This window comes from Corylus avellana, chromosome ca11 (assembly GCF_901000735.1).
Source record: "Corylus avellana chromosome ca11, CavTom2PMs-1.0".
Lineage (NCBI taxonomy): Eukaryota > Viridiplantae > Streptophyta > Magnoliopsida > Fagales > Betulaceae > Corylus > Corylus avellana.
Window position 1 is genome coordinate 19,070,915 of NC_081551.1, and position 13,146 is coordinate 19,084,060.

Sequence of the window (13,146 nt, forward strand, 5' to 3'; positions counted from 1 at the left end):
GAAAAATTACAGTTTATTCCTTTAAAGTTGACAGTATTTCTCAATTTGAACATATTAACTAAATAAATACTATATGTAATATGATAATAGTGATTAGTGTGTGTGAGTATGTGACATAAAGCGTTTTACGTTGTAATTTAAAAAATACTTAATCTAAAATAAGACCAAAAAAATACACAATCGAAAAAAACACAATTTTAAAATCGTAATTATTTAAATTGAAATAACAAACTGATCTTAAATAATACTACATAACACAATTTTTATTCTTAATTCCTAAATTTTTAATTTTTAATTTTTTTATTGAATTTAATAATTTAATTGAATTTGAATTTAATCTATAGTATATAAGTGTAATCGTAGCCGTCCAAAATGTTTTGTTGATCTAATAGCCGTTGGATGATATTAATGGACAACAGCTATCAAGCATTTACTAAGAAGTATGTAGATGGTGTAACAGAGACACCGTAAGCTTGCCTTGTTTGATCTAATCTGACGAGTAATATTAAATGTTGAAAACATATAGATTATCAATGGATAATATTAAACAAGCACACCAGATCTAAGTAGAGACAGCCACATGGAATAAGATTTTGGTAAAACGAATCAAACCGTTAATATTTAAAATTTAATTATTTTTCCAAATCCAACGGCTGCAAATTAGAGAACCCATATTTAACCTAAATCTATCATCTCTGAATCTCCCCATTCTCACGACTCGCCTCTCACAGTCTCCACCACCATCCTCCTCGCCTCCATTCTCGCGACTCTCCTCGGCTCCTACCACTACCCCAGTGCCCCCAACAGCAACCACCACCACCACCGCAGCAACCACACACCTCGACGCCTGGCTGACGCTGAACGGCTCGTGCCCGGTTTCCAGGAACTTGCTGCTTCCAACCCCGCTGTCCACGCCGCTCTTGGAGGTCGTTTCACTCTCGCAGTACGCCGCGGATCGAAGGCGGAGGAGGTGATAAGATTTGTGAGTTTTTCTTTTCTTTTTGGGTTATTTTTTTCTCCGTTTCTTCTTGGGTGGTGGGTGGTTTGGGGTTTTGCCGTTTGATGTGTTTGTTTGGTTGCCCAGAAAAATGTGTAAATATTTTTGAAAAGAAGAAATATTTAATTTTAAATAACTTTGTCCACCGTAACCGTTGAAGTGAAAACGATGGATTAAGAAAGGTGTAATATTTAATGTTCAAATCTTATCAAACAAGCAAACAACATTAATGGATGCTGATGATGTTATAAGAGATTGATTAAACAAAAAAAAAGATGTTATAAGAGATGGGTTAAGGTGAGCTTTTCATTTTCCTTTTCAATCTTTTTCTTGTTTCGTTGATTTCTATGCTTTGAAATAGACGAGCTCGAGCTCGAGCAGGGTTCAGACCCTATCGAGCCGAGCTTGGAAAAAAAAAAGATACGAAGGTAGAAATATGAGCTACTGTTCATGGATTTTCTAATGGGTTTATGTTTTCTAACTGCTTCCATTTTTTTTTTTAAATTTTTTATTATGATTTAACTGCTTTCTAATGGGTTTCATCGGATCTGAGATAATCACTTCCCAGTGAAAGGCTGATCCTTAGTTTTGACCATCAGAAGAGGTAGATCTAGCACTCGCACTGTTCCAAATAAAATAAAAACAGAATGAAATAGAAATACTAACCCCAAAATCAAATAAAGATGCAAAGGTAGAAGTATGAGCAAGGAGATGGGGCTTTGTAGGGTAGGGAAAGAGAGGATACGGCGTCGAGTAAGCATGGTGATTCCTCGCCGCACAGAACGATGACAAGATTTTTGATGAGAACTAGGACGTCTGGTTGATACGTTGATTCCTACTTGGTTTTGTTGGCTTTCTCTATCCTTTTGTTTGAGATCTGTCTTTTTTTTTTTGTTTTTGTTTTTTTGTCGTGATTTGAGTTCAGTGAATTTCTCATGACGTTAGCATTAATGTGAAAATGAATTTTAATGACCCATGAAAATGGAAGGAGATTTATTGCTTATTGAATGTCAATATTTTTACAACTGTTGAAAGAAATATGTGATTTTTATGTTTTGCTTCATTGCATGATATAAGGCTTTGTTTTCTAGATATGGAATTGAAAATATTCATTTGAACATAGATAGAATTAGTGGAATGATTTTTATATATATTTCCCTTATCTGATGATAGCTCTTCTGTCCGTTTGTATGTGTTGTATCTGCAATTTTGACTGATTTCTTTGAGCTGATCATTAGTTTTTGCCTTTATTCCCTCTTTCTTCATAATCTAAGATATGTACTTATGGGTTTTTTTTTTTTTTTCCCAGCACGTGAGTCTGTGAGTCTAGAGTTAAATTTGAAAGATCTCTTCCTCCAACAATGAGATAAAAATTGAAATCTGACACAGATGCAAGCCTTTTCCAAGAACACTTTTTCTTAGGATATGTCTTAGTTGACGAACGTGGGGTGCGGTTTGCAAAAGCTTTTAAAATTAAAAGTCAAAGTCAAAGTCTTGAAATACAAGTGGTTGAGGCAAAATCACTTGAATTTTGTTTATTTGACTTGTGGGGCAAAGGGTGGCTGCTTTGGGGTAGCTGAACTTGATAATCGTGCCGTCGTAAAGCTACTTAAAAGCAAGATCATGCCATTTAAACCAAGCCAAAAGGAATTAAAAGGCATTATTGATCGGTGTAGCCTTACACTTACACCGATCAATAATGCCTTTTAATTCTTTTTGGCTTGGTTTGTATGGCATGATCTTGCTTTTAAGCAGCTTTACCAAGGCAAAATTATCAAGTTCAACTACGCTAGGCAACCATCCTTTGCCCCGCAAATCAGATAAACAAAATTCAAATGACTTTGTCTCAACCACTTGTATTGCAGGACTTTGGCTTTGATTTTTAATTTTAAAAGCTTTTGCACGCCGCACCCCACGTTCGTCAGATAAGACATATCCCAAGAAAAAGTGTTCTTGGGAGAGACTTGCATCTGAGTTAGATTTCAATTTTTGTCTCATTGTTGGAGGATGAGACTTGAAGTTGGACAGTTCCCCAATTCTTATAGAGCAAAGAATAAAAAGTCTTTAAAAGAAAAACTCGCAAGTCTCACCCGCTGTCACCGAAGATTTATGACCTTGAGAAGCTAGCGTACGCGTCCTGGAAGCCAAACTGTTGGGATCAAAAGGCCATGAATTTGTCTCTGAGAATTAGAGTCTCGGAAGTAAACAGGTCTAACAAATGAGCTGACATTTGGGCTTAGTTGGGCTCACTTGGGAGGAAAGTCTGTTAGATTTGTTATGGGCAATTTTATTAGTATATAAAAAGGTGAGCTTTCATTTGTAAAATCATTGACAACGTATTCGGGTCCACTTTGGTCGTGTTCTTTAGTTTCTAGTAATTGGAGCCTGGCCCATTTCCACCAACATTATTTCCATTATCCTAGCTTCATTAATCTATTCATTTATATTGTTATGGTTGTTCATTCAACAAACTATCATATTCTAATTTCCATCTCCTTCTCATTTAAATATTCAATTTCTTCCTTAAATACCATGGAGCTTTTTCTATATAAATTTCTTGTGGACGATTAAGTTTTTCTATCCTTCATTGTTTCTAGTAATTAATGAAATGCATTCATTCATCATCTATAGAGACTAGGTTTTGCTATCTCTCTTTTGGGACCCTTTAATTTGTATCATTTAGCCATCTTTGTGTTAAAGCCCAAAAGAGTCTTGCCAAAGTGTAGTGTCATTCAAATTCACAACAGTTGGCATGGTATATTATTAGAAAGCAATAGACAGTCACCGCTTCAAGTACGCTATATTTAAAAGCTTTATTTTTTACCGCAATTTCAAACATGCTCTAAATCATAAATAGGATAATATTACTCATAAAGTACATAAATTTAAGACAATTAAATGAGAAATCATTAATTGTAGTTACCTATCAATATAGCCATGCATATTGCCATGTATATACCCATATTTATACTAAATCAAATAAGAAATTATTAATTGTAGTTGCCTATTTTGGAAGGCCTTTATTTGAAAGTCCACTAATTAAGCACAAAATATTAATCTCCCAAATATACTCCAGTCTCCATCCATTCGGCTACCTAAAATGCGTACATGAAAAAGTTAAAAATTAATCTATCTATTCTCATGTTCTTTCCAATACATGCATATATCAATGGCTTAAAATTTATATCATAAAAAACCTTGAACCTTGATTTGTTCCACCTGAGTACTGGTTTAAGTAGTAACAATTTTTCCAAACTCAATATTCATGCTAGCTACCACACGTTAAAATTTAGGTTGGGATGAAACTTAAACCTTAGATTTTAAGAGAATCTATACGTTTTAGGTTTTAAAGAAACCTTAAAACCATTTTTCAACAATAAGGATTAGGATTAATTTTCTATATATATATATTTTTTATATTAAAATATCTCCTTCAAATACTTAGACTTGGAGTAGAGAGAACTCCTACACTCACTTCGAGATAAACTCAAACAAAGATAATTAATGCAATACTAACTCTAAAATAAATAACTAGATAATTGAAATACAAATAGACGCATGTTTATCTCTAATATAAAAATACTCATAACAAAACTAATATAAATTAATCTTAAATAAAATCTAATTCATATTAAATATAATGTCTACTTTATCACTGCCGTAACACACGTCACAAGCACAATTCCATTTTTTTAAAAAAATTTCAAAACGTTAGTCTACAGGATACATATATGTATATATGCCTAAACTTCCAAAGATTAATTAGCCGCTTAATTACTTCATCTGATAAGTAGAGTAGGATATTTTAGTTAGTCAAAGCCTAATTAATTTCAAAACCCTAAGTCCCAACCCCCTAGCATTAAATTCTAAAACAAAAAATGTGTAAGACGTACACCAAACCCTAGCCTCTCTTTAATTCATTTCCCTCTGGCTCTGATATAATTTTCTCTCTGCATCGCATCTCTCTCTTGCCAAATTTCGGTTGCCCTCAGCTCTTCTATTACCAGGGGGGTGGTTTTCCAACTACACGTTGCACAGTATAGAATCCTTTCCTTTGCTTTGTTCATTTTCTTGTACGTTGTCTTTACATGTGCTTTGTTCAACGGATAATGTCTTACTTTGAATTTTTGTCTCTTTTGACGAAGATATTTCCTGGCTATTTTTTACCTACAAATCATACTGAACCCCGTTAAAAATAATCATAGATGTTTAGGGCATGCACAAGAGTCCAGTGGCATGTGCACAGAAACAAACGCTTTCAGAACAAACGCTTTGTATTTCATTAATGAAGCATTCTCCATCGAGATCCTTCTATGGGCATGTAATGTTTCTATGGTATATATATATAATGCTTCTATGGGTTCATTATGAAATTCCCTTTCGACATCTTTGTCCATGCATTTCTTTTTTCTTTTTTTTCTTTTTAATCTCTCTATCGGTACACCTATCACAATGATTTTCTAGCAAGCAAACCCCAAAATGCTTTGCACTTCTAAAAATTGATAGGGGAAATTATCCTTTCCTCATAAACTACCACGCGATGACCATTTCTTCTATTAATTATCAACTTTACATTACAACCTCATCAAGCTACAATTTCGTTACTAAAACCCCCATTCCGTCAGTCAAGGTCGTTAAGTTGGACGGTCAATCCATCACGTGCGTGAACAGTACTTGTGAATAGTGTGTGAACAATATGGTTGATCATCCGACTTAACAGCCTTAACTAACGAAAGAGGAATTTTGATAACAAATTGATAGTTTGATGGGGTTGTAATGTAAAGTTGGTAGTTGATAAGGGAAAATGGTCATCACGTGGTAGTTCATGGGAGGAAAGGATAATTTCCTCAAATCGATACCTTAAAAGATTAAAATCTTTATAGCATTAGCACATCTTTTCTTAGATTTTCGTTAAATGTAGGAAATCAAATGACTTTTTACTTCATTATTCAAATAAACCTTAGAATAACTTCCTTAAACCATATAAATATTCTTTAAATTAATATTAAAGTAAAGGAAGGAAAACCATTTAAATATTATTTTAAATAAATGCAAGGGGAAAGAGAGAGGAAATAAAAAAAAAAAATTATATTAAAATAATGTTAAGAGAACAAAAAGTGTTGCCCACGTGATTTTTTTAGGAGTTTTTCATACATTTAGAAAATGAAATTATATATAAAGAAGCTGTTGTTAATAGTGTTTAGGGAGTCCAATATCATTGTTTGTCCTTGTTCTTTCATGTCAAACAACTATTATTGGTTTTATGGAAATGGGTTTTGATAAAAGTAGGTGTTTTTTTTTTAATTTTTTTAAAGCATTTATATAGCATTTAAGCGTTTCTTATTTCTTTGTTTCTTCAAATCGCTCTCACAAATCTTCATCAACAGGGTTTTGCCCGCGCGTCTGGATCGCGAAACAAGAATGGTAAAACTATTTCCTTCTTTTGGTCGTTGCTTGCAAAGGCTTTTCTGTTATGGTGGTGATAATCCTTGGAACCCTTTGAAGGGTCTACCACTTGTGCAGACTTTCCTCCTCCATCCCTAGACAAACCCTTGTTGGTAGACGTACTGCCAGTAATCGTGTGTACTAGTGAAGATGAAGATGGTATCTCATTGTCCCCATGTCTGATGACTCCTTGGTTTTGGCCTCAACCATTGAATAAGTTGGCAGTTGCAGGCCAGAAGATTGTAACCCTCGATTATCCAAAGGATGTAGCATTTGAAGAGATTCTGGGATCATCTTCACCAGGTTGGATTGCCGTTACCAATGCTGTTAACGATGATATTGTACTTATGAATCCCTTCACTGAAAAAATTGGTAAGGTCTATCAGGCTACTCCTCCTCCAGTTGTTAGGCTTCCACCTACGAGTATAATGCCTCAAATGGACATAATCATAGAGCATTGGAGAAGAGACTGTATAGAGAATGAGTTACGAATAGAAATAAGCTACGATGATTTCATATCTAACATTGTTTGGTCATCAAACCCCATGTCCCCCGATTGCACCGTGATGGTTGTATATGGTCCAAATAGGGATGTTGCATTCTGTAGACCTAGAGACAAGTCGTGGAGTGATGCCTGCTTGGACTTGGAATATCGAGATAGCTATACGAAATTACTAGTGTATTCCACCAAGAGCAAATTGTTCTATGCCCAAAGGTTCGACGGAGGAACATTTGAAGGTTGGGATCTCCAACAAGCTTCTTGTCCTAAGATGATTCATCGTCTTGATCATACTAATTATGAATTTGATCCGCCTACTCGAAAATTCGAGTACTTGGTGGAATCCTTGGGAGATATTCTTCTGGTTGTCAGGTATTTAGGTCCGCCTACTCGCCCCCCTTCAAAGACACAAAGATTTGATGTTTTCAAGCTTGATTTCCAACAGCAAACAATGGAACGTGTGGAGTGCCTTGGTGATCGTGTCTTGTTTGTATGTATGAAACACTCATTTTCTGTCTCGGGCCAAGACTTCCCAGAGTTAAATCCTAACTCTATTTACTTTACTCACGATGATGTGGAATATTGGCCTGAATCTTATCAAACCAGTGATGGGTATACGTCAGACCGCGAAGATTATGACATTGGATTTTACTGCTTAGAAGATCATAGCATCACACCCCTTTATCCAGGCTGTTGGGTCATCCCGAAGCCTCCATATATGTAAACTGATCGAGAAAAAAGACAATTTATTTTTTTTCTCTTATGAACATTATTTCCATTTTGCAAGTTTCATTAATCTATTCATTCTTCTTGTTATGGTTGTTTATTCAACATACTACCATATTCTTCTTTCCCTCTCTTTTTCATTTAAATATCTAATTTCCTCAAATACTATGGAGCTTTTTTTGTATAAATTTCTTGTGGACAATTTAGTTTTTCTTTCATTGTTTCTAGTAATGAATGAAATGCATTCATTCATCATTTATAGAGGCTAGGCTTTGATGTGCCTCTTTTAGGACCCTTTAATTTGGATCATTTAGCCATCTTTGTTTCATAAGCCCAAAAGAGTTGCCAAAGTGATCATTTGGTATAGTCAACAGTGTAGTGCTTTCCTAACTGATCATTCAAATTCACAACGAATATTCTTCTTAAGTTGGAAGCTATGACATTGGGCGCGTCACCACGGCGTAGATATGAACAGCATATGGTATCATAGGTTCTATATTGGGCAACTAACGCCTGTCTAGCTACCAACACTTGTTCAGATATTTAGCTCAAAACACCAACCGACATTTATATTGCAAATTAAACAACTAGAAGCAAATACATTATAAGCATGAATTGAAAATACAAAATTCAGAAGAGATTATATGAACAATACCACTAATCAACAAAATTATTAGAATAATGTACCCCCTGCAAATTAGATCTGCAACAAATTAAACCTCTATTTGAACGTTACATATATGATATTTAGGGGCTAAATTGTTCAAATTGAAAATGCAAGGATATGTTGAATTGCAAGGGTGATATTTGTTATTTTTCCTTAACTTTTTTACCATTTTCTTTTTCAGATTTTGGGTACAAATACAATGAACGGAGAGCGTTTCAAATAATAATTAGGTAATCAAATTCACTAATCTCCATCTTTCCACTGCTTATTTATCATAAATAAATCCAAACCATATGTTTATTCAGAATTAGTCACACCTTTTAATCTAAAACTTAACGAGGACAAACTAGAGAATAGAGTGCAAAATATAAAGAGACAACCTCGGAAACTCTGCTAATCTGTTTTCTCCAACTAAAAAATAACCCTAAGAAAACACCGGAAATGACAATAAAACTGAAATTCTGAGACAATTGTAATTTTTTTGGACCGGCATAGAAATCTAATAATAAATTCATTTTCAATATCCAACAATCGATATGTAAACTGAGAACAAGCGGTGAAGAGTGGAAATGGTTGCCTGCAAGTGGGGGTGAAGGCACCGGGGACGCCGAAGAAGAGGATGACTTTTTTACCGGCGGCTTGGGGGTGTACGGACACATATTGGAGCTTGTCTTCCTCGTCGAAGTAGGAGAGCGTACCGTCCGTTAACACGTCGCCGACAGCAATCGGGGCCATTGTTTTTGATCAACGGAGGTGATGTTGAAGAGGAGAGTTTGTGATCCGACGGTTAGTAGTGTGAGGGAAACGGATCCTCTCCATCTCTCCATTTCGGGTAGAGCAGCGGGTACCCGCCCCGCTAATAAGCCCAAAAAGAAACCCTACTTCTAGTTCTCTCTCGCCTCCTTCTAGAAAAAACCCAGACTCTCTCTCTCTCCTCCCTCTCTCTCTAGCCGCTCCCTCTCTCTCAACAGTCGCCGCACCGCCGCTCCCTCTCCCGCTCTCTGGCCGTTCCGTCTCAACTCTAAGGTATCTCTCTTTCATTCTCTCTCTCTCTTTCTCTGGGCAGTGTTGATTATGTTGTGTTGCAGTGTTGATTATGTTAGGTTGCAATATCTCTCACTAAAAGACTTGCACTGCTTTTATTTATTTATTTATTTTTTTTTGAGACTTGCAGTGTTGATTATGTTGGGTTGGATTTTTGATCCGTGACTGACGGTGAAAAAAGCAAAAATTATGCTTTACCTCTTAAAGTTAAAGTTTGAAGCTATTTTGAATTTCACCTTCAATATTTTAATTTTTGTAATTTACTCTCAATTTGTCAAATATTATTGTGTAATTCACTCTCAATTTATCAAATATTTACTTTTATTTTTAAGTGTTTAAATTTTATTCGGAAGATAATTTTTTTTTTTTAAAATTGTGTTCCATTATTTCTTTTCTAATTAATTATTTGCTTTTATTGGTTTGCAACATTCAGCTAACTCCTTATTGTGGTTGGTTTGTTTTCAAGAAATCCTTCAAGATAACTAATTCACTGAAAGATACTCATTTTTCTTAGACACTACTAGTCATTTAACTGTGTTTAGTTTTTTTGCAAGTAGTTTAAATTATGAGAAATGTTAAACATCTCACATTTTTGTTCCAAAAGTTGGTTCACAAATGATGTGTCACAATTTCATGAGTTAATGACACACTTTCCAAAATAATCAATCTCATGATATGGTAACACATTATTTGGAAACTAACTATTGAAAAGAAAATTCAGAATGTATAGCAATTCTCCTAAATTATTATGTGTTTGTGATGTCATTAGATGAAGATTTTTAATAGTTACTTTGATTTTTGTTTTTTTTTTTGTTGGGTAATTTGATGAATTTGATTTGATTAATTTATTTGTGATTCTTTTGGTCTGTCTTGTTTTACATAAATAATCGTATAGGTACCAAAAAAAAATAATATATATATATATTCGATCTCGGACCTCTTAGGAAAAAATTCCTGGTTCTGCCCCTATCGGTACACCTATTATCACAATGATCTTCTAGCAAGCAAACCCCAAAATTCTTTGCACTTCTAAAAATCGATAGGGGAAATTATCCTTTCTCCCCATGAACTACCAGGCGATGACCATTTCCTCCTATCAACTATTAACTTTACATTACGACTTCATCAAACTACCATTTCGTTACTAAAACCCTCATTCCGTCAGTCGAAGTTGTTAAGTTGGATGGTCAGCCCATCACGTGTGTGAACAGTACTTATGAACAGTGTCATGAACAATACCTATGCCGTGAACAATATGGTTGACCGTCCTACTTAATGGTCTTGACTAACGGAATGAGGGTTTTGGTAACGAAATAGTAGTTTGGTGGGGTCGTAATGTAAAGTTAGTAGTTGATGGAGGGAAATGGTCATCGCGTGGTAGTTCATGGGGAGAAAGGATAATTTCCCCAAATCGATACCTTAAAAGATTAAAATCTTTAGAGCATTAGCACATCTTCTCTTAGATTTTCCTTAAATGTAGGGAATCAAATTACTTTTTACTTCATTATTCAAATAAACCCTATAATAACTTTCCTTATCGTTTCCTTAAACCATTTAAATATTATTTTAAATAAATGCAAGGGGAAAGAGAGAGGAAATAAAAATAAAAAAAATTATATTAAAATAATGTTAAGAGAACGAAAAGTGTTGCCCACGTGATTTTTTTAGGAGTTTTTCATACATTTAGAAAATGAAATTATATATAAAGAAGCTGTTGTTAATAGTGTTTAGGGAGTCCAATATCATTTTTTGTCATTGTACTTTCATGTCAAACAACTATTATTGGTTTTATGGAAATGGGTTTTGATAAGAGTAAGTTTTTTTTTTTTTTTTTCCTAAGCATTTATATAGCATTTAGGCTTTTCTTATTTCTTTGTTTCTTCAAATCGCTCTCACAAATCTTCATCAACAGGGTTTTGCCCGTTCAGCTGGATCACGAAACAAGAATGGTAAAACTATTTCCTTCTTTTGGTCGTTGCTTGCAAAGGCTTTTCTGTTATGGTAGTGATAATCCATGGAACCCTTTGAAGGGTTTACCACTTGTGCACAGACTTTCCTCCTCCATCCCTAGACAAACCCTTGTTGGTAGACGTACTGCCAGAAATCGTGTGTTATCATACTCTCCATGGCCCTTGGGTTCACAGCGATGTTTCAGTCATAATAATACTAGTGAAGATGAAGATGGTATCTCATCGTCCCCATGTCTGATGACTGCTTGGTCTGGGCCTCAACAATTGAATAAGTTGGCGGTTGCAGGCCAGAAGATTGTAACCCTCGATTATCCAAAGGATGTAGCATTTGATGAGATTCTGGGATCATCTTCACCAGGTTGGATTGCCGTTACCAATGCTTTTGACGGTGATATTGTACTTACGAATCCCTTCACTGAAAAAATTGGTAAGGTCTATCAGGCTACTCCTCCTCCAGTTGTTAGGCTTCCGCCTACGAGTACAATGTCTCAAATGGACGTAATCATAGAGTGTTGGAGAAGAGACTGTATAGAGAACGAGCTACGAATAGAAATAAGCTACGATGATTTCATATCTAACATTGTTTGGTCGTCAAACCCCATGTCCCCCGATTGCACCGTGATGGTTGTATATGGTCCAAATAGGGATGTTGCATTTTGTAGACCCGGAGACAAGTCGTGGAGTGATGCCTGCTTTCGAGATAGTTATACGCAATTACTAGTGTATTCCAACAAGAGCAAATTGTTCTATGCCCAAAAGTTCAATGGACGAACATTTGAAGGTTGGGATCTCCAACAAGCTTCTTGTCCTAAGATGATTCATCGTCTTGATCATACTAATTATGAATTTGATCCACCTACTCGAAAATTCGAGTACTTGGTGGAATCCTTGGGAGATATTCTTCTGGTTGTCAGGTATTTAGGTCCACCTACTCGCCTCCCTTCAAAGACACATAGATTTGATGTTTTCAAGCTTGATTTCCAACAGCAAACAATGGAACGTGTGGAGTGCCTTGGTGATCGTGTCTTGTTTCTATGTATGAAACACTCATTTTCTGTCTCAGCCCAAGACTTCCCGGAGTTAAATCCTAATTCTATTTACTTTACTCACGATGATGTGGAATACTGGCCTGAAATTTATGAAACTAATAATAGGTATGAGCCAGACCGCGAAGATTATGACATTGGATTTTACTGCTTAGAAGATCATAGCATCACACCCCTTTATGACATGGCAGATGGTCTTTGCGATCCAGGCTGTTGGGTCATCCCAAAGCCTCCATATATGTAAACTGATCAAGAAAAAAGACAATTTATTTTTTTTCTCTTATGAACATTATTTCCATTTTGCAAGTTTCGTTAATCTATTCATTCTTGTTGTTATGGTTGTTTATTCAACATACTACCATATTCTTCTTTCCCTCTCTTTTTCATTTAAATATCTAATTTCCTCAAATACTATAGAGCTTTTTTTGTATAAATTTCTTGTGGACAATTTAGTTTGTCCATCCTTCTAATGAATGAAATGCTTTCATTCATCATTTATAGAGGCTAGGCTTTGATGTCTCTCTTTTAGGACCCTTTAATTTGGATCATTTAGCCATCTTTGTTTTAAAGCCCAAAAGAGTTGCCAAAGTGATCATTTGGTATAGTCAACAGTGTAGTGCTTTCCTAATTGATCATTCAAATTCACAACGATTGTCATCGTATATTAGAAAGCAATAGACAATCACCAATGCTTCAACTTGAGGCTTTTATATATATATATATATAGATGCTTTCATTGTTAACGATATAAA

General features: G+C 35.1%; 2 protein-coding genes across 2 annotated transcripts; both read left to right on the plus strand.

The window, feature by feature from the left end:
• Positions 1–710: 710 nt before the first annotated feature.
• LOC132166406 (uncharacterized) lies at positions 711–7,626 on the plus strand (the record flags this gene model as incomplete). The annotated part of the gene is given in 2 exon segments (XM_059577210.1): positions 711–970; positions 6,385–7,626. A coding segment is annotated over 1 exon segment (1,002 nt), but the record flags the coding sequence as incomplete, so codon positions are not given.
• A 1,096-nt stretch (positions 7,627–8,722) lies between these two features.
• On the plus strand, positions 8,723–12,740 carry LOC132166384 (uncharacterized). Its single transcript, XM_059577188.1, has 2 exons — positions 8,723–9,360; positions 11,291–12,740. The coding sequence occupies exon 2, from the start codon at positions 11,325–11,327 to the stop codon at positions 12,636–12,638; it is 1,314 nt and encodes a 437-aa protein (XP_059433171.1). The 5' UTR covers positions 8,723–9,360; positions 11,291–11,324; the 3' UTR covers positions 12,639–12,740.
• The last annotated feature ends 406 nt before the right edge of the window (positions 12,741–13,146 follow it).

Bases quoted from the DNA above. Each gene is read 5' to 3' on its own strand.
- LOC132166384 (XM_059577188.1), top strand. From the start codon at position 11,325: ATGGTAAAACTATTTCCTTCTTTTGGTCGTTGCTTGCAAAGGCTTTTC.